General features: G+C 34.9%; 1 protein-coding gene across 13 annotated transcripts in view; it reads left to right on the top strand.

The window, feature by feature from the left end:
• LOC124164505 (sodium/hydrogen exchanger 3-like) overlaps positions 1-23,188 on the top strand; it is a 440,080-nt gene that overhangs the window by 384,577 nt on the left and 32,315 nt on the right. For 6 of the 13 annotated variants that reach the window (XM_046541835.1, XM_046541842.1, XM_046541837.1 and 3 more), the window contains exons 6-13: positions 1,710-1,912; positions 4,779-4,868; positions 5,742-5,812; positions 7,470-7,691; positions 10,810-10,911; positions 20,039-20,216; positions 21,203-21,349; positions 22,964-23,119. In XM_046541835.1, coding sequence (XP_046397791.1) covers positions 1,710-1,912; positions 4,779-4,868; positions 5,742-5,812; positions 7,470-7,691; positions 10,810-10,911; positions 20,039-20,216; positions 21,203-21,349; positions 22,964-23,119 — 1,169 coding nt within the window. The remainder of the gene's footprint in view (positions 1-1,709; positions 1,913-4,778; positions 4,869-5,741; positions 5,813-7,469; positions 7,692-10,809; positions 10,912-20,038; positions 20,217-21,202; positions 21,350-22,963; positions 23,120-23,188) is intronic. The other 7 variants (XM_046541845.1, XM_046541841.1, XM_046541836.1 and 4 more) reach the window with 6 other exon arrangements.

Here is a 23,188-nt window from a genome sequence, read left to right on the forward strand (position 1 = left end):
GCTGTTGAAATTTGTACCAAGCGTCGACGAACGTTATCCGGTGAATGACCCAAATACTAACTATTCCCTTTTTCTTTGGGCATTATGGGTTCATTTTGATTTGTTAGCAAAAATTGTGGAAAGGCTTTGTGAAGTGACGTTATTTTGAGCGATAATTTAGCGCTCAATAAATCGCAACGAATATACTTTAATGGAGAAAAGTACAACTTAATAAGTCGTGGGAGAAAAGCTAATTGTGTATAGTGCGTGAATAAATTTCTCGGGATTACTTACTGCTTTTCGTGATTGACTGAGGACGTTAATTGACTGTGCGGTTTATAAACTCTTCTCGGGATACCGCGCGGGTAAGATTATGCAAGAGCGCCGACGTTTTGGGTACCGACTCGTTACCCATTCTCACGGCCACGGCTTACATATTCTGGGTAACGAGTCAGTACCCGAGACGTGGGCGCTCTTACATAATTTTACCCGCGCGGTCCAAGAAGAGTTTACACATGTTGTTCGTCGGGAAAGTGTAAAATCTTACATGACCTTGCGGTTTTTGGCGGATCTTCTACATCTAAATACCACTTATCAAGACGCTTAAATAGGCCTGACGGGGTGATAGGACACCACCCGTTAACCCATTATAACCCAATATAGCTTCAAAGCAACATCTGAAATTTATACATGTTCCGTTCTATTCAGGAAATATTTAAGCTACATGTTCTTTTTTGCGGTAAATTTTAATAGTGAAATATGTAGCTGCCGTAAAAATTATGATTTAATAGAAAATGTTCACTTTTCTAAGATGAAACGTCAAGAAATTTAGTTTTTCCCAGAAGCAGCTCTGGGTTAGAAAGGGTTAAGGAAGAATAGAAACAATACGAAGGTGGGTATTTGAGATATTTGACTGCTGAATCCCGCCTAACATTTATTGAACACTTTATTGCTCGGGAGAATAACGAATTCCTTTGCCCATCCGTCCGTAAAAATATCGTACTGTATCTCTTCTCTTGGACCTAGAAATGTTGTGAGATAGGTTCTAAGATGATATTCTTCGTGTCGCTGTGAAAGATATCTGTTATAAGTAGGTCGAGGTCGTTGGTAGGTAGGAGCCTGACAGTCTCTCTGATTCAATTTATGCGTACACAACGAAAAACGTTGGGCGCATATTGCTACACTATAACACTCGATTTATAATTAGCATAAGACTCGCTGAGGCCCCTAAAAATGTTATTTTATTTTTATATTAGTTTTATTCGCGAGAAAAACTTTGTTTTATGTTTATTGTATTTCTTTTATTAGGCGAGAAAAACTTTTTTAAATAAAATACATTTTTAAGTAAAAAATTAAGTGAAAAAAAAACATTTTTTGTATTGATTGTTTGAGGCGTATTTTGGTGAAAGCGATTCATTATTAAAATTAAAAAGAAGAACTTTGTGCTTTCACATTAATATTTATTCACAAATTTACGACCATGGTTTCAACGTTAGACGTCATCATCAGGTGATGACGTCTAACGTTGAAGCCATGGTCGTAAATTTGTGAACAAACATTAATGTGAAAGCACAAAGTTCTTCTTTTTAATTTTTTGTATTATTATTTTAATAAAAGAACTCTGTTTTTCATTTATTTCATTACTTTAAGAGCACGAGAAAAACGTTGTTTTTTATTCATTTTTATATTGCTATATTATTAATTCATTTTAATCCTCTGTTCGATTGCAGGCGTCATTTTGTTGTCTGCGGTGGCGAATCGTTTCCGTCTGCACAAGTTGGAGCGGGTGGAGAAGTTCGTCATGTCGTACGGAGGGTTGAGGGGGGCCGTGGCGTTCGCCCTCGTCCTTCTAATCGACAAGGAACATGTCCACCTGCAGCCAATGTTCGTCACCACTACCATCGCCGTCATCTACTTCACCGTCTTCTTCCAGGTGAGTCCCCCCCTGCGTACTAAGGTGCGGCCAATTTTCCGAAAACGGTAAAAGTAAAAAATAAATCAATTTGATGAGAAAACACGCGTGTAAATTGTTTTTTTTTACTTGCAATGCTCTGAACACGTGCATAGCCAATGTACCAATACTTGATGCATCAAGTTTTACTCGATTTCACTTGACGACGAAAGACAACTATCTTTACTTCTACATCTCTACACGGAGAACATCATATTATAATCCCACTATATTTCCAGGTTCGACAGAAACGATAAACTAAGAGAGATATTTTGCCAATTGAAATAGGAATGGGAATTCTCCCCGAAACCATTAAGGACTTATATTAATACTAGGCGAAATTTCTTTAGAGAATTCCCTTTTTATATGTAAACGGCTGGTGTCCTAAAATCCCCGTCACACACCTATTGAGTGTGTCCCTCAAAAATTCGTTATGGGTGTGAGGAAAAATTGTGACAGGCTTGTTGATTTTCTCCGAAGTGTCAAGATATCGAGATTCAAGTTATCAGGGTTCTAACGTTGATCATATTACTCTTCTAAAATGCTTAAAAAACTAAACACTCACTACTTATAAAATTTCCCGGGGGAAGTTCCCCAGTTTGGGCCCCCCAATATTTTTTGTAAGTCGGCATCCCTGATATTTCCCCGCAATTCGCCTTAATAGGTGTGTGACGGGGATTTTAGGAAACCAGCCGTTTACATATAAAAAGGAAATGTTCTAAAGAAATTTCGCCTAGTATTAATATAAGTCCTTTATGGTTTGGAGAGAATTCTCATTCCTATTTCAATTGGCAAAATATCTCTCTTAATTTATCGTTTCTGTCGAACCTGGAAATATTGTGGGATTGTGATATGATGTTCTCCATGTTGCTTTGAAAGATATCCATTCTCAATTGCTCAAGCAATCCAAGCCTTGAGCACAGTTTCCAAGCCTCTAGCGGCTCCCAACCTAATTCGATTAACATCAGTGTAACGATTTCTGTTCGTTAACAGTTTTTGACGAAGCGCGCATCATTCCTTCCATTGTAGTTTTTTTTTATTTTACGGATTAAGTCTTTCGGAAAATGTACATTTTGACCCCAATCACCTACAATAACGGCCACGCTTCACGTGCCATCCTGTGAAAATTTTTCTTTCTTCCAAAACAAATGCCATGTGTTAAATCCTATAGCTTACACGCAACTTATCCCGATGAGTTAGAATCAAAGAAATACATCTTTATTCGTGTGTAACTCGTAATGTTGGTGTGGTGATCGGATCTAGTGCATTGCCTTTTAATCTTAAAGTAATGGCAAATATCCACGTAAATTGTCGCCCTCTGGAAATATGATATCTGCATCAGATATTTGTCTCATTTCCCAGAGAAATGACGAGAGAAAATGAGGTACAAACGGTGTGGGATGCTTAGTGCCGCTGAAGGCGATTAGAAGGGAGCAGCCAGTAATGTCAGTAGCTATCTAGGACCCTTTCTGTGGAAGGATTAAGGTCCTCAATGTCGTGTTGCTGAAAATTAAGAAATGGATTTGCGAAAAAAATTGATTTTTAAGTTCCAGAAACTTATTCTCGCCAGAGTAGAACCCAGTGTATTGGTAATGTCTGAGGAAGTGAGCAATTACCTGAGGAATATAATGGAATGGAATACAATGTATATTTCTCATGCTATGGGCATCACCCTTGGAACAAAAACTAAGTTTACAAGTGTGATTGACTTGGCTCACCAAAAAGCTTTATAGATTTAAGGAAAGGAAACGAAAATAGTTGTTGATACAAATCAAAATAAGATACCGATATACAAGATACTCGAACGATTTTACGCATTTTATAGACTAGATTAAATTGATTAGATTACCGTTTTCAATCAGTATATTTTTCTTAAACGGAGGGAACAATTGAGAGAATACCCACAAATGCAGACCCATATATAGGTACTTTGGACAGAAAAAGTTGGGCGCAAAGCAATAGGGTAGTTTCCTTCATCAAAGAAAACGAAAGGCATTGATTGAGATTCGTTATCCACCATTAGTGTATTCATAATATACAAATTATTTGGTTTTAGGAATCCCAGTTTAGAATGTTAATGGTCATTTTTAACCTAATTTGAAAAAGGCCAGATTGGCGCCCATGCGATGCCACTCCACGTAACGTCACAGAGACCTAGATTCTGTACAAGTAGTCAGGAGTTTTACATCGTCTGAGATTACAAATGCATGCATTTGGCACAGAGACCAGGAAACATCTCTTAATAATCACTTATTAAAATAGCATATGGTCGGAAAGTTTCCTTCGGTTGATAGGGTATTAATAATCCTTATTTAAGCCAGCCTGCATCGTAGCGGCGCTCATTGCCTCGTACCAAGGTGGCCTCACACAGCGGCAGCGGGAACCAGAATGACGTCACCTGGGCTTTTCACAGAATTCATTCTTAGCCGTCGCGTTTTCGCGCGCTTGAAATTTTTCACTTTTCGTTTAATCGCGAAAAATAGATATCGTCATTTAAAAATCTAAAAGCGTGTAATACGCACTCCAGGAGTAATAATCTTTCGATTTAGGCAATCAAAAAAAAATAGGAAACCACCCTATTAAACATGAGGAAACTGAAGGGACTAGATTTTGAGAGGGAAAAACGGAGGGCTAGAGTATAGCAGTCTTAGGCCCGTATTCATAGTCGCGTCTTGAGCATTTGCTTGATGAAGATCGCCTCAAGCACGAGCTTATTCGCAATTTCCGTTTCATAGTATTGCAGCAGTATGTGTTGGTTAACTTTATCTCATACAGCAGTGAAATAATTTTGGCGAGTGATATGAATTCATGACGAGTGCCCCTAAAATTCAATTTATTTCTCTTTCAGGGTATTACCATCAAACCGTTGGTGAAAATCCTCAATGTGAAACGTGCAGAGAAGAGAAAACCAACCATGAACGAGAGGATACACGAAAGGGTATGAACGAAAAATTAACGTATCTGCTGATTTTTTTTAGCATATTGTATTTTTTTTTATCGTAATACAGCTTCCGGAATATCGTATAGTCGCAGAAAATGATTTGCTATGATACCAAACAACAGTGTGTGCGCCTTTTTCTGCATGTTTTTCACTATTTTCGTAATATATTTTTAATCTTCATTTCCCTATAATCGAGAAAATCCATGCAACTCAGCTAGGAGTTTTCATAATCACGTTATAAATTTTGTCCCTTGTTCAAATCAGGTCACATTCCGTGTTTTACATTCTATCGCATTCCCATTTTGTATATAACTTCTATAGAAGCTTTCAGTATTGATAGAAATCTTTGTTTCTACAGGTCAGCGCTATAAACAAACTTGTCATATCACGTTGTGTACATGTTTACAAATCTTCGTATATTTCATCGGTGAATGAAAAAATTTTATAAACCTGTATAAAATTTGTATACATTCTTATACATTTTCATGGCAGTTGTATAAGAATGTATACAAATTTTATACAGGTTGATAAAAATTTTTCATAATCTGTCATAATCTTTTTTCATCTAATCATGTAAATGAGTGAAATCGTGAAGCCAAATTACGATCACAAATTCAAAAAACATTTGAAGGCATTTTCATCTATTATATAATTTTATTTAAATTTTATATAAATTTGTTATAAAATAGATGAAAATGCCTTTATATATATTTTTTTTTGAATTTGTGATCGTAATTTGGCTTCACGATTTCACTCATCTACATGATTAGATTGCCGTTTTAAATTTAAATCTTTCTCAAATACATTTTTTTATCCATGCAACCATCCATGTACCTCTACTGATTCAACATATATCAATCAACTTTGCAGTGCATTGACCACGTCATGGCGGGGATTGAAGACATTCTCGGTCACCACGGCAACTACCACGTGAGAGACAAGTAAGCTGTTTGAATATTTTTCGCATGTATTAATTTAAGCCCTTTTTTTGCCTCTGTCACTATTCGGCATTGAAGTCACTCAGAAATTAAGTCAGTTTTACATAAAGAAATTTATTCAATATAAGCATTTAAAACGACCTAAAATTTTATGATGACTTATGAATTTTGTACACTTCGGTCTTTTAGAAAACCTAAAACTCTCCCGTTCATAGTTGTTCCTTAACAAATTTATCATTTTTCTCTAGGGCCGTGCGAGTAGTACTTTTTGATCTCGAGTCGAGTTGAAACCCACTCGCGAGTATCGTATCGAGTTTTGTCTGGCAATTCCTTAGCTAGGCAATACGGCAATACATTATCCAACATATTCTCATTTTTCCAATTCTGTTGTGAATTTTCTATCCGGAATGCTTAGCTTGATCGCAAAATGAAAAGATAACGAGGAACGTTGCTGGTAACTGTGCCACAATTAGGAGATGAATGAAAATTAATGTGTCTTAAACAATGAAAACGAAACCCTTGGGTCGGGTTCGCTGGATACACTCCTGAGGCGAGGACTATAAGCGGTCAGCTTTTCTCCTCGCCGCCAGAAGGGGAAGGACAGAAAGGAACAGGGAAAAGGAGGCGCCGCCGCGATAGGAGCCCGACGACGCCTCCAAGGAAAGGACGGGGAAGGAAGGACGGGACGAGGAATCCTGCACCGTCACAAAGGCGGGCAGGTCCTACTATCAGCGAAACCAAGCGATACGCAATTAATATGCTACCAATTTTAGTAGATTTTCCTATGAGGAAGAAAAATCTATCGATCAAATCGGTAGATTGTGTCTTAAACAGTTCCATAAGCACCATTGAAATGAATTTACCCATAGTAATATGTCGTCGATTTTAATTAGTGTATGCACCCAAACCCCCATAAGAGCCATCAGTAAAGTCATGTTTCCAGTTGTAATAAAGATTATATACGTGAATAAATCATGTACTATTTGATATTATTACGCCAACGGATCGGAAGACGGTAGGCCGCCGCGGCTGGCGAAAAGGTATTCGGAGCTCACGTTGATTACTATAGTGATTGATTGCTACGAATACTAAAGCTGAAACACCTAGGCCAAGGCACTAGTAAACAGATTTCTGAACTAACTGGCCTCGACAGCTCTGTAACCGAATCGATTCGACTCAACATTCGTAATACTACTCGAAGCATTCGGATCGGGTACCAACTACTCGACTCGACTCGAATTTTCGAGTACTCGCTCATCCTTATTTTTCTCTCATTTTCCACGAAAAGTTTGAGTTATTGTCATGTGGAGGCCCTGGAATCTGAAACCGATTTAATAATTCCGTGTATTGATTGAGTGATTCAGTGTATTTATCCTCAGTTGCGTCATAGTTCCTAATTGTTACAACAATCAATCTCTTTTCCTTTATTTCAAACTGTCACGAAATGTTAGAAACTTTCAGTCAATTCGGTGTGCGTAGAGCTCATTCCACGAAGATTCACTTCGAGGAAGCAGTCATCCTGCAGCGTATGTTACAAGCATATCAGTTTTGTGCTGCAAAATGCATATTATTCAGGATGGGCCGTCGCGCTATTATTTAATTCCGTTGGTATTCCTCGTGTGTGTAACGTGTTGTGCTTATCCTTTTCTCATCATTAAAGGTTCAAGCATTTTGATAACCGCTACCTGAGGCAGTGGCTTGTGCGGGACCACAAGGGTGGAGCCGAACCAAAGATTCTGGAGACATATTCCAAGCTGACAATGAAGGATGCCATGGAGTTCATGCGGCGCAATGCATCGACCATCAACATGACTGGTACAGAGTCCATGTCGGCATTGTTTAGAAATTACACTGCAGGTGGAAACCTAAATATGAACGGGAGGTAAGTTATTTTGATTCCAAGCTTCCCTCATTCAAGAGTAAGTAAAGCACATACTATTCTCTTGTATAAAAATATAGTAAGTAATAATACGTTGGTAGACACACATCTGTTAATTGGATTGGATGCAATCGTTAACTAATCTCTAGGTTAGAAATACAACACATGTCTTGTGATTGTTAAACTTTTTGTAAGAATCTGTTAGAAATAGCCATTCTATTTACATATTTGCATGTTTCACAAGACTCAAAGGCATAAAATATTATAGATACTCTATTAGGTGACTGCTGTGATTAAAATGTGCATGTTGCTGAATATCAGAAAGTACATTAAAAATAGAAATTTATGGTAATTGTTTATTGTACATTTTTCAGAACTATCCATAGTGAGTATATGTACTAACACTGCTTAAATATGTGTAAAGACATCTGAAGTTTCTTCTAATAACTTTCCTCATTCTGTAGTGTTTGTGTAACATTGTTATCATGGCTTTATAATCTTGTATTATCTATTTCCAAGGTATAGTAGATAGTTGTAATAACACCATTTTTTTCCTCACTAGTATAACAAAACTTCCTTCGAAAAAATTAGATTCAAGAATAGATAGAAAAGATCATGTAGTATCACACATTCATTTCTTGATGCAAAATGTATTTTTGCTAATAACCATGAAGATAAATGCTGGCACTTCAGTGACCTCCACTAACTAGAAAGAACAGGAATCAGTGAAACGCATTTTTAAAAGAAACAATTCATGCCGCGAATCATTTTCATATAACACAAAGGAAAGCAATGAACCAATTTGAATCCAGTCACTACATTTACATTTTTTGCCTTAGTGTGATAGGCTTGGCACTGATGCTAAGTGGTTTAACCAATGCTAAGTGGTTTAACCAATGCTAAGTGGTTTTTCAATTGCTTAAGGCTTTGTCTCTCTCTTATAGCTCATAAATAAAATAGGTTGTTATTTGATAGAGTTTAGCAACTACAACAAAGTACTTTATCTGATCCCATTCACACAGAAAATGGTGGAAATGTGATTCCCAATCCTCATGTATTCGATGTTCCCTGAAAATCAGGTTTTTACTGTAATGCTTGTGTTATCTTCTTGGATTTAGTGATAGCTTTTTTATGAATCAGGAGTCACAGATTTTAAATCATGAGCAAAATAGGGTGTACTCATTAATATATGAATCTCATTGCCTTGAAAACTGAAATAAATATTAACGAATCTTTTTCACCAGCATATTTTTGTGTATATATTTTCAATTCATTCCAGAATCATAAATGAGAGATGTTCATATCACCTTTGATGAAAATATTGAATGGATTAAAAAAAAAAGGAATAAGGCTCTTCATACTGTACTTCATTACATGTATATTATCCAACACAATCCATTCAATCGCCCATACTCCATCTCTTCACTTAAGCATTTATCTTATTTCATTAAATTTGTGAAATTCGTTGTAATTTATAATTTTTGGTATTATATTTGTTTTTTCCTTCTTTTTCTGTCTAAGAGTCTCTATGAAATGTAGTTGTTAACAATACTCCCGCCATGGAGAATTCCACGTTTATTTTCAATAATAATTTTGCTTTATATAGCATTGTACATTCCAAGAGCCTCAAAGAATTTTTGATAAAAAGGTATTCAAAGAACGCAGTGGGTTTTTTGAACAGTTAGTAGGTTAATGGTGACCAAGGTCTACCATATATAAACTATCAATGATACTACTCCAGCATTGAGGGCATTGCTGTGGTAGATACTAGGTCATAAAACTTTGTTCAGCTTAAGGTAGAAAATTTTATGCTTCTATTCCAGAATATTATGATTATAGTTTTTTTTAAATAAAAAATGCATGTTACCAAAGTAGACGTTGATATTACATGACAGTAGAAAATGTTAGGCTCTATTCATAAGTAGAAAAGGCACACTACTTTCATTAGACCGAATGATCTCAAACATTTTACATTGCAAAAAGGTAGTTAGCTCTAGATCTCTTCTATAGTGTTCAGAAATTTACCCATTTTTATGGCTTGTCATACTTGCAGTGAATTTCTCTCAGCCATCAAAATAAATAGATTTTTTGATTCAGTTTTTAATTGGATTCCATTAATGATGGATGTGGTGGTACAATATTTGTAAACCTTTCACATCTTTATCAGTTAGTTTATACTTGGACCGAATTGCATACATTCATATGTGTATTCATGCATATGTATGGTGGGACTTGTTTTTATCATTTTAATTTCTGGCCATGACTCCTTGCAGCTGTTAATTTGTATACATTTAAAGGAACTGCTACCCCATGTAAATTTTTTTAAACTTTTACCTCAAATTACATACCTATGTTTACTTTTTATGATAAATATTTTTTGATCAACGTTTTTCAAAGTATAGCTTACGATAAAATCACAACTTTGCTTGAATATTTCCAGGAAATTCTCTGCAAAATGATTGAGCTGCCTGTAGTATTATTCATTTTATTCCATACTATTCATTCAATATAATTTTAGAGAGATGATTCATTTTTAAGTCCATTATAATGATAACGTTAACATAAAACATCACACGTAATTTTAATGCAAACATCCATTTTGACACTCATTAAATGGAGCTATGATATTGGGCAATGATATTTCTCAGTGCAAATTAATCTAATCAGTTATTTCTCCATTCTTATTTTTTAACACTTAAATAGAAATCAAAATCGTGTGGTTGCCATCAATCCATATCAATTTAATAAAAGTATTATGGATATTTTTTATTCAATTTTAGGATAAATAAGTTAAGCCAAAAAAGTTCAAAACCAAGAATTTGGAGAAAATGATGAAAGTACTTAAATCAGTAATCCAAATTAGTATCGCTAATGGTTTCACGTACTTTCATTTGAAAATTTATGAGTGAATAAAGTCCTTAGTAAGCTATTGTCATTATATTGGGCTGTCAGTCTAAATATCTGTAGAGAAATTTGTAGCCAAAAATTACCTGGATATGAATGATAGAATAATGTTAAGGCTTGAAGAGTATGCAGGTTAGCGAAACCACTTGAAAATTATCTTGCATGATGAATTCCCACCTTTTGATATTTTGGAGCACTTCTCTGACTTCGCTTTCAGAAACCAGCTAGTAAAATCATTGCAAGAAATGATGGAAAACCCTACTCCTGTACCAGGCGCCGGTCTGGGTCGGTGGCCTTCCTTTAGGACATCAAATATAGGGTCAGTGTTTACATTGTGTGTGTTGTGGCCTAATCCTCACTCATTATCTCTTAGGAAATGACTTTTTGAAAGTAACGTAGTCGTGGTTAAAAAAATTATTACTCATATGCTTGAAATTATCAATCTGGGTTCATTCAAAGTTCCCAGCAATTAATTGAAGAAGTATTTCATCATAGTTCCTCCGAAATGTTTTATCAAATTGATGAAGTTACTTTGGAAAGTTGTCCTAATGCTGTTGACTGTATTGAAGGAAAGATTAAATATTATTTCAGTACATACGTATATTGCATCTCAGCACTGTAGGCTCACTGGAAATTCTTATACCTTTCTTGGCTGGTTCTTTAAAGCTCCAAGTTTTGGCAACTTTGCACTTATTGGCTGTTATTTTTTTATTTAGAATGAATGGGTGTTGTGTGTCTGTGCTTATGTCACACAAGATTTGCGTGCATATGAATAATATCTTTCTATGTTTTAGTCGATTCCTATAGCACTGAGAAAGTTTTCAATTTTAAGAAACTGGCGATGAAATCATTACTCATAATATTTTTAATGAATATGGCATGATTTTGAGTGATAATTCACCTCAGTACTGCACTTTTAAATGGTTCTTTAGTTATGTAGTCAACTCAAGTCCCTAAGGTTTCCCCTTATTGTGGGTTTAAAAAAAAACTTATAAGGAAGGTTTAAATTTATCTCTACAACTCTCAATTTTCTCAACATTTTCCTGAATTATGTTATAAATGTTTTTCGATATGATTGACTTGGAAATTTGCAAGAATTAAGCAATTGCATTTTTTAAAAGGAATAATTACACCCATGTCTCGTATAGCGCAAGAGATGCGTTCCTTGGGGTCTTTGCTCTATACGAATTTGCTTTATACGAGAGCGTTTTAACATTGGGAAGATAGGGATGCGTTCCTGGTAGCACAGGTCTTGGGTATTGAATTTCCTCTAAAACATATATATTCTCATAAATAGCCTTATAAAACATTATTTATATAAATGTTTATAGTTTAAAATATCTTTAAAGATAGTATGCAAGCTTTCAAATACTTTTATTCACGTTAAAAAAATTCTTACGTGCTTTTGAAATTCACTCCTGTCGTGCGGGTGGGCTAACATCTGCTATCTCAGGGGTTCGTAATGCATTGCCGGCAGTTGACGATTTTTCAAACCAGTCTAAAAACAACTTTTATGTCACCCAGGCCCTTTTGTCGCTCATTGAAATGACAAGAAAATGCTACTTTGAAAGTCATTTCATAGATAGCGGAGTTTATGAATGTTAAATCATTTTAATTGGAAGTCCTCCGAGTCATAAGCAGCTACGTGAAACAGTCTTTAAACACCTTGAAACCTGACCCAGGTTTTCCTTCCCTGAAAATGAATGAACGAGAATGCATTCTTTTCCAAAAGAATATCGTCTCGTCAACACTTAAAACTAGTCGAGGGGGAAAGGAGCCACTTTCAATCACAGCTTGGAGTTCATCAGAAAATGTTGCGGTGACTGCGCTATCAACACTTGCAGATTCACCTGATATCGCCGCACTGAAAATACCTGCTTGCCATTTAAATTCTGGAAAAAACCGGAGCTTTCACTAAATGTCTCGGAGCGATTGCCACTCTCGTCTTTTTGTACTGATTCACTATGAACTTACCGTATGTGTAGACCGCTTGGTTAAAGTTGGTGCGGCTGAGGTCACTGATGTTTTAACTTCGTCTTTATTCAGAATAAGGCATCATGCGTTTAAACTTCCGCGCAATATCGCTTTGAAGATCTCCATTTTCAAAGCAATTGACCTCTTTCAATTTTTCTTCTAGGTTTATGGTTTTTCTTGATAAATTCTTGATTTTTCTACCCGCATTCCTATTTTTTTGCCATTTTCTCTTGGTTTTTACTCTGTATAGCTCCATCGAAATCACCTTCTACTGCTGCACTGTAGTCCTGAGACGCAGAGGGCCTACGACTGCGGGGAGGGAACGAAGCCATTGTGTTTGAGACTCTATAGCCGACCCTTTCATGTGTTGATGCCATTCATACGCAACTCGGCCACCGCTCCATTTCTCCCCCGTGAAAATCCGATGACCTTGACGGCTTTAGCGTAGACCCTCTACCTGGATGTCAATCGCCCAATAATCTATGACAGCAAAAATTACGTCTCAAACAGTATTGCTTTAAAAAAACTCATTTCCACAAGCCCCACGCTTAATTAATGATCTAAATTAACTATTATCACTTTGCTAAGGAGACGAGATAAATTACTTTGGTAGGCCGGCTATCTGGACCTAATGACGAGTAATATTTTTGGCCATTGCACAGCAACGGATTTTGATTAATAATAAACAAAAAAGAATATTTGGGGCAAGTAATAATATTAATATGCGTAAAATGATAGCAATTTCGTGTGTACTTAGTGCAAGTTTACGTTTTATCATGAGAGCGTTTAAGATTTGTGATTAGGCTACACTGCGTTGCAATGTTTACCCGAGGAACGAATTTGCGCTATATCAAAATTGCGCTAATTGAAATTGCGCTATACGAGACATGGGTGTATATTAATTATCTTGACTGTTGCTTTTCCGAAAAGTACTCATCATTTTTCAAGTATTCAAGTATCAAATTTGTAAAAGGAAAGATTTAAAATAAGATGCCACTCAGCATTTGAAGTGATTTGTCATTACCGAGTGGAATAGAATGTTGAACTGAATGAAGGAGTGACGTTGTAGCAACGTATAAATAATGTCTAACTTTTACTTTTTTGTGCACATTTCCCTTTTTTACTATCCAAACTATTAATCTTTCTACCAGAAAAAAATACTAATCTTGTTTATAAACTTGCTTCCCTTCCTTCTTCAAGGTAAAATTTCATGCTTTCCCACTTTGACTCTCTCATAATCTAGTATGCATTTAATGTAACGAAATCATTTTTTTATTGATAAATGTATTTTAATATTTGATCACCAGATTATACCATACAACTCTTATAGTAATCCTGTTATCCTATCAACATGTCTGTGTGCTGGAAACATTCTATCCAATTCAAGCAATACTTTTTTTATTAATATGCATACCATCAAACCTCTATATAATGAACCCCTGGAGAACCATTGTCCTAACTTACTAAAAAAAATTGATTCTAATTTTCCATCCATAAGAAATATGCATTTTCATCTCTAGAGAACAAACCTCTTTTCTGCAGAAAATTCTGTTGAATGAAAAATGAATGTAGGTCTAGAGTTGATTTTCTAATTTTTTAGAATGAAATAATGAAGTAGGTTTAAAAATGCATTTTAGAAATCTTTATCAGTGATGTGATTTGCAATGCAAGTAGGTGGTAATGCTAGCAGAAGAAGTCTTTCGAAGCCTGCATCATTCATGGGCGTATTTCAATTTATCGTCATCGCAAAGCCCAGATTTTTTCTGCAAATGCATTAATATCATGGGAATAATTATTGAATAATCATTGTTGCCATCAAGGCACCGCTTTTAAGGAAAATATCTTTGTCCACCCCTGACATGATCCCTGTGCATACCTTCATTGGTTGCCAATGTAATCGATTCAGAATCAATTACTTACATCAAACAACATTGTCTACTAGAGACAAAATTCTCCTGTAAATCTTTACCCACATTGTAGCAATGAAGCTACTAAAAGCGTCTATAGTAAGTACTGTTGCAAATTGAATTCACAAAATCTATGCTTGACAGAACAAAAAGAGAAAAAAATTAACAACTATGGTTCATCACGATTAGCTTTAATATTTATTTTTGAGGTTCTCACCATGTTTTGCATAGGCCTCTCAAAAATGCTACTGAAAAGAAAGCAATTCACCTTCAAGCAGAAATTGGCCTTTCTTGGATAAGGTGATGATGGAATGAAGAAAGTGTAATTGCCGAGAATATGGGAGTAGGTGTCTAAAACTAGAAGTGGTGCTCACAGTTGTAAAAATAAAAATATCTTACACACATGTAATCTAAAATAAATGTAATTTTCTGTATCCACGTCAACTGCTGGGAAAAATCAATCTGGTTAACTTAAAATTAACTTTTAACTTTATTTAATATTCATAATAATGATTAAAATTAAATAGAAACATATGCCATGAGAAACTGCTCAAATATAATCTGTTGGGGAGGTTTTGCTTGCATATACATATATTTTGATTGACCTGCTGCAAAGTTACTCTACATGTTGACTATATTACTGATATTTAATACTTGTTGATAAGCAGTTATAGTTGATAATTATGTAGCTACCAGAAGTAAAGAGTAAGCATACCAATGACCAAATTTGTCATAGAAAAGCTAACCTTGGCAGATTTTTTTTTCAATAGAGCAGTTCTTATTTCTGGCTTTTTAATATATATTCCTACCACTGCCCTAGAGTAAAACTAATTCCGTAAATTATTTATTCAAAACTTAGTTGGGACGTAATTAAGATAACTACATAAGCACTAACCTAATTTAACATTTTAAACATGTACTTAAGGCGCTTACTTTATAATTAATCATTTGCAATTCATTGAGAGATAAAATTTCATGAATGCTGGTGCCACAAGCGTAGTGACTGTTGGAGTTATGGCTGCATTATTCACGGCATCGCTTGTTCATTGTGGGGTTGTATTTTTCCAAAGAAGATTTCCACTTAAGAATGAAATAAAATTAAAATGCATGCATACTAAATGAATTTCTTTAGGCAATGCAGGAATGAATGCTGAAACAGAGTAAGCCATCATGCACATTTTACTGCTTGGGTGTTACAGAGTCTTAAATAATTGGAGTATTCAAAAGCAGAATTTTTTAATATGAATAGTGTATCACTTTCAAAATCGTTCCTCACTTTTAATCAAAAAGATTGATTTTGTCATCGGTGATGTACAAGGAAAGGCAGAGTCATTATTATCTCCTGGATAGGGCTCCATTTATGAAAAAATATTTCCCCCCAAATAGGATATCCTTCATGATTTTTCCTACATTTGGTGCATGAATGTTTTGTGTGCGTTTGTCACACCCTTGAAATGTGTGTTTGTTGAAAAACTGAACAGTTAGCATATACATTAATACTTATATATCCACTCTGCTAAATGTGTGCTTGTTATATGTTGAACCATTAGCATACTCATATATGCTTACTTCATCTCTGATTTTTACCTTTGTTTCTTGTTAATTTATTTTTTGCTGTGTGTTAGATGCTTCTTAACAGTTACTGGACAATTTTATGCTAGTTTATGGTGTTAACAATTGTGAGGAAAAAAATGTATTATAAAGTTGTTCTGATGAGGTATTTGAATAAATTACATATATAAGCTTAGACGCTTAAAAAAGTTGCAGTCATGTCGAATCAGATTGCTCATTCTTTGAAGCATCATTAGTGTATCAGATATTTCAAGGTTTCCTCATTCACAGTGGTTTGGTGGATATAATATGCAATTGTTATTTCCACCATGAAAAACAATCGGCAATCAGCGACCAGTTATCTTGTGGTGACTGTGTCAAGGAATCCAGATAGTGGATATGAACGACATGACTTGGTTAAACTAATGCGAAGTATTTGAAGGCCTACAAATTCCCTTAAATAATACATTTGGCCATTTTTTTATTTTTTCAGGAGGTTGAGAATTTGTATTGTATTTTTCTTCCATTAATTAAGAAACGAGTTTTATGCACATTCTCATTGTTTTCTTGGTACAAATTTTTTAAATATTTTTCAAATATAAGGTCTCAAGGTTTATTTTACATCTGTATATGTAAAGCCATTGATGTTGAATCTTAAAACATTGATTGAAAGTTAAGACATACAAATGTGAAATTACCACATACTTTCTTTGGAAAATATTATCATCATTCTTGAGCACAGTTGTTTGGTAGATTGATTTTTTTTGTTATCACATTATCTTTTAAGAGTTACGTAATTATAATTCTAATGAATGTTATGAATATTAATTTCATTATATTATTTTTTGATGATTTTTTGCCATCTTCAGTCACAATCATAAAGAATGGTATAGCATTATCACACCTGCCTGTTACATTTCTCACCATCGCAGAGAATCGCAATCCTCACCTATAAATGTTATTGTTGTTATTTAATTATCTATAGTAGCTGAATATGCTCATGAATTTTGGTGATAATTTTTTGTTACCAGAGGCAGAGCACTGTAAGAATTTACTGTTAAATTTTTAATTTGACCTATCTCAATGCGTCTAAAAAATTATCATGTGGAGAAAACATTGGAGAATTTATTGCCAGTGAATTTTTTAGTTCTAAAAATGGATTCAAAAGGTTTTTGTGATAAAATCTTAGCTTTGAGTCTGGTAACAATCAACTCTCTTCTAATTTACTCCTCACTCTATTTTCCACCCCTGTAAGTGAACTCTAACAGCAGCTACCGCACTTGGCATGTTGAGAATTCTGATTCCTATGATGGCTTATTATTTGAAGGGAACCAACCCCATCATATTAATAGGTCATATTTTGGTATAAATAATCTCGTCAGTTGGCACTACTATTCCAAGAAAAGTTTCTATCCTGTAATATTAATAATCAGCTTACTCTTTCAAATTATGCTTCAAATTATAAAAAATTATTAATTGCTATCATCACAGCTCATCAACGGGAATGATTTTATATTAGGCCGTGATTATTTTCTCACAGATCTTTGATTACCATCATAATGACTGAAGATTGGTTGACCACCCTTTAGAAGGCTAGTTTTGTTAATTTTATGATGTCATACAGTCATATATCAGTAAAGGCATTAATTTTATTATATCCCACATAAATAAATGTTGAGAAACTCACACATTTTTAATTTGGCTTTGGAATGTGAAAATATTTATTTTGGAAAGAAAATATGAGATTTAAATTTAAGTTTTATCATTTCAGTTAACTGATTTGGGAATCTAAAAGCTAGGAACTAAAAATTCCATATAATAACTACATATTTGCTAGCATTCCCACTTCTTAACAAAATGGAGATATTAAATATTCTGGCATATTAGTTGATAATTTATGAGTATTAATTTCGTTAAGGGGAGTGTTCCTATGGGAAAAAAACCTCAGTTGCTTTATTTCTCTCCCAACTCTAAATGAATAATTTAGAATAAATCCAAAGTCTCAAATTTTATTGCTGTGAAAGCAAGGTATGTTATAATAAAAGATTTACTACATGTAAAAAATTTTCTTTGTTGCTCGGTCAACTGCAATTACATTAGGCCTACTTACATCTGCTTTCAATAGTTTTAATATGGGCCCTCAATTTCAGTTGTGTAACACTTGGAAACCTGTCATAAAATACATTGAAGATGCCAGAGATGGCCAAAAAATAATCTAATAATCGGCGAGACTTTGTTCTTGGTTTCAATTAGAGTATTGGTTATAAATTCCATGTCACACAAAAATGCCCATGAACATCTCCTCTTATGGAATTTTTTAAAATTTTTCATGAATAGAAATACCCATTAGTAGTTGCAATATGATGTATAATAAAGGTCAATAACTTGATGCATAACCAACAGTCACAAAAATTGATGACATAATTTGAACTGATGTAACTATGAAAACACTAATTTATAAATGTGTTGTGCCTGTATAAGACTTAAGGTGCATTCTAAACGAGTGACACTTTAGCAACTATAATTTTCAGTCACAAGATATAATGAACAGGAAGGTGAAATTGAGATGTTAATGTGCTATTTTTTCTTAGGATTATAATTTTCATTCCTTATGGTGTTAACTGTGACTATCTCCTGTAAGGCTTCTTTAACTTTCTGCTCTGGAATTTTAACATTTAAATTAATTCAAGGAAAATTTTTCATATTCTTTCCTCAGATACTTGAGTATAACCATCATAAAAAATTTATGAATATGCTTTTAAACTTCATGTACATGAGCACTCCAACTTAAATAATTTTCTCAATGCATCTATGCCCTTAACAATCATAACATTCAGTAAACAATGCATATTATTAATGCTGTCCTTTAACAGAGCTGAAGTTAATAATAGTTATTCTTCTATTCCAGTATAAATAATTTTGCATTGAAAGTGAAACTTATTGCACTTGTTGAAGTTGAACATTTCATCCATAACATTGTACCTTAGTAAAAGCTTTGATCATACCCAAAAAGCATGGTAAAGCTAAGGCTGCATACTAATTGGCTGCCCCATGTGCATATATATAATTAATGGTTGAAAAAAATTGATTTTAGACATCATAGTGTAGTAAGGACCAGTGGCAAAGCTTGAGGTTAATTTGAGAGGCTGAGAACATCCAAAAAGATTTCAGTAATAACATTTATGGTGCATCTTATCTCTATCATCTTAATTTGTGCATCCAAGAAAGCAGGTAAAAGTGAAATTTTCATCAAATATTCAGGGTGGGGAAAAATCGTTTTGCAAAATTTTAACCCTAGATAGCTGATGTCAGTGATGAACAAAATTATTATTGATACATATTTAGGTCAAAAATACACCATTTATAAACTAAAAAACTATGTGCCAACCACTCCAATTGCCTGCAAGCTTGCCCTTTTGCCGGAGGCTCTAAACAACTCATGATCTTGAATACTTTGCTTGTCAGGAATATATCCAAGGCAGCTCGCTAAGTTGTTGGTACTGCATTCAAGGTCATGAGTCGTCCAGAGCCTCCTCTGTCAACAGGGCAAACTTCCGGCCTATCAGAGAACTTGGCTAAAAGTTTCTGTAGTTTAAAAATGGTGTGCTTTTGACCATAACATCATTTGTAATTTTGCTTCCTACTGGCATCAGCTATCCAGAGCTAAAATTTTATGACACACATTTTCACCACCATGACTACTGATTGTTTTGAAAGGGCCAATCTGCTGGAATATCCACTTAGATTACTTGAGCTTTGCGATTGGTAGGAACACATAGCAACAGTTATACAACATAGATGAGCTTCTTGATATATAAGTAATAGTTGTATGTATTGGCTGTCTAGATGAATTAAAATCCATAGCTTCTGTAACAATGACTAGCATATTAAGGCTGAATTTGGGCTGAATACTACTACTACCCTTGTAATATCATCTGGCAAACTGTAGTCTTACCATTCCACTCTCTCCATCTGCATCCTCCCATCTGCATGTGGCATCGTCCCACTTTGTAGTACGCAACAGTCAGTAACGAGCCCATCCTGCGTTTCCAGCGCCAGTTTCTCGCAATTGGACACTAGCATGTGGAACCTCGATCTTCAGGAATTGGAGTACAATCCGTCAAAGAAGGATCTCACGGATGCAAGAATACACCACCTTCTGGCTGAGGAACTCTGCAAACCATACAGGAGGGTGAGTATTCCTTATTAATAATTATAATTTTTTTCTGCAGGTCATGTGACACAGAGTTCATGAGAGGCGAGTTTTCAGGGTTCTAATGTTGACCTTATGACTCTTCTAAAATGCTTTAAAAAAATGTTAAAACTCACTATTTATAAAATGTCCTGGGGCAAAGACCCCTATAATGAGCCCCCCAATATTTTTAATAAATCGGCTCCTCAGGTGAAAGTGCAAAGTGATGATGAAATGTACGTGTTGCAAAATGCAAAGAGCGTTTCCGAATGTTGATGGCGGGGTTGTATCCTTTTGGTTATGCAACCCATTAATCTTACAAGTGTTGCAGAACGCATATTGCGTAAGAAAGATAAGATGCCACATCACTTAAACCCTTTCCTGCCGGCGCCTATAATAGGAAAACGTTTTCCCTCTTATAAGCGGCATACGAATATTTGAAATCTCTCTGTGCGGAGCTCTTTTTGGGGGTGTAGTTACCCTGGAATTTTTGTCCCTCAGATTTGGACCCAACTCAGCTGTGAAGCACTTTCAAGGGGAGAGATGTCATGAAAAATATGGAGAAGAATGACAGCAAACTTATTTAATTGATGCAGAGAAAGTTTCCAATGCTTTATACTTGCCATTGCCATGCAGGTTATCTCTAACCTAATAATTAGGTCCTCTTATATTCAGATTGAATTCATTCGAGAAACTCGCTTAAGTTACCCGTGTAAATGACTTAGGTATGTGGTTATCTCAAAGCCAAATAAGTGTGGCCACCAAAGTTGTTTCCAGATTTTTTTCATTGTTGCTATTTCTGGGCAGAGTTTCTCTAATGGCAAATTGGATACTGGGCATTAAGTAGATGTATTCCTTTTTTTACCATGTGCTGTGTCACTGCATTTTAAGCATTGCATAATCTTCTCTTTACATGAATCCATGGCTTTGTGTGTGATTGAATCTGGATCAACTTGTACTGCTCTGCACACCAATGGCCATTGTAGCATCGTCGTCTGAGCTACAGTAGGCACGCTGTCAATGACAGGGACCTGTCAACTCAAGTCAACTACAAGATGCACATGAATATCAGGAGGATGGTCAGTGAGAATGTTCGGAAACACCATCACAAGAGAAGCAAGAGATTGGGCAAGGTAAGTCAAAGCATGTGTTTTCTTGCAGCTAAGGTAATATCAAAATGAAACCGGCAAGAACCTCTGGAAGTAGTGGCTATTATTGCAGAAAATGGCAGAAGTAGTCAATTCAAATTTTGTAGATCATGCAGTCAAGTAATTTAGATGAGCACCTAGTTTAGAGTCAAAAGTTATTCAAATAACATATCTGTTTCACCCCATTTTACTTAGTTACGTATAATAAGCAATTATTTATTCAGAGGAAAAAATAGCTATTATAGTTGATAATAGCTATAATAAATTAATTGCAAAATATAAATGATCAATGTCGTTGGCTAACTCATAATTAAATTTTTTAAATTTCTTTATAAAATTTTTATAAACTTTTCTAAATAAAATTTTTAATGAGAAAAATGGAAACCTTTTCTCATGGAATAGTATGTACTCCAAATTGAGAACATACTATGCTTATAGCGTGGTGGAACTCAGCACCTAGTGTAACTTTAATCGCATGCCAGACCAGGCAGGCGAAAAATTCTTTAAGGCTCTCCTATGCTATCCTTGCCAAAATTCATGCAGATAATTTTTCTCTTAAACTTCATTCCAGTTCTTACCTGAAAAACTAACTCAACTAGTTCCAATTTTTACACTGATAGACAGACGTTTGTGATACATGCAATTGTCTTAAGGGAGAAATTTGTGTTGAAATAAGTAAATACTGATTCTATGCAAATGGGTTCTCATTATTTTATCATTTCACTAAGCAACTGATGTAATTTTCATGATACAATGGGTTTATATTTCTCTCAAGGCATAGGACTAAGAAAAAACCAACTTCTTGAAGTTCTGTGAACACTGTAGAGCTCAGTATAAAAACAATTATTTGACAAGGTCATAATTCAAAACTTAATCTTTCTGCTTCTTCTGGTGGATTTAACCTACTCATATTTAGAAGGAAATAGTTTGAGCTCATTCCAAGAGCAAGATTGTCTTAGTCTTTCAGAATTTATGTCATAAAAGGATATTTTTTATGTATTTTATCTTCCGGATAATTTATCAAAGCATTAATTTTTCCATATGATTTAAATGGGAAGCGAACATCAGCTTAATATTCTGTAAATTTTGAATGGGATAGCATTTTGCCCTAAATCATAATTTCAGTTCATTCAATGAACATAACTCCTTACAACTTCTTAGTAAAAATATGGCATGTCTATCTCATTCTTGTTGACATCAATTTTCCAATTCATATATAAATTTCATAACTACATCATTTCTCTCTGGCAACTTCAATACATTTCTTTATGAGGATCATTGTTAAAAACTGATTCCTAATCTCTTTCATAATTCCATCTATTCATATGCCTCAATTATCTCTCTGTAATCTTCTCAAGTTGTAAAATTCATTGCTATTTTCTGTCAATGCCAAGAAGCATAGTTCTGTTTACTTTCTTTTCAATTCCAAATGACGGTATCAGGATATTTTATGGTCGAATTCATTTCCGTGTTGTGCAATTCTGCAAGATTGTTCAATGGGCATAATCTAATCAGGAGATCCCCGATATTGTATCTGTGGGGACTTAGGAAGGAGCTACTAATTTTATCTAAAAAGAGGTGGTTCTGTTTCTGAACAAGGATCCTGATGACGACAAGACCCTATGTTCAACTTCTGCCACTGTTATTATTCCCGAGATCCTGGAAACCATAGTGGATGATATAGAGGACAGTGACAGTATAACTTCCAATTTCTTTCTGCCCAAAGGCCCTGAACTCACAGAAGTCAGCCCTGATGTGAGTAAAGCGAGATTTGAGAAGTATTCCGACCCTGCATAAGGATCGAGAATTTTCCTTTGACACAGC

Source organism: Ischnura elegans, chromosome 8 (genome assembly GCF_921293095.1).
Source record: "Ischnura elegans chromosome 8, ioIscEleg1.1, whole genome shotgun sequence".
Classification (NCBI taxonomy): domain Eukaryota; kingdom Metazoa; phylum Arthropoda; class Insecta; order Odonata; family Coenagrionidae; genus Ischnura; species Ischnura elegans.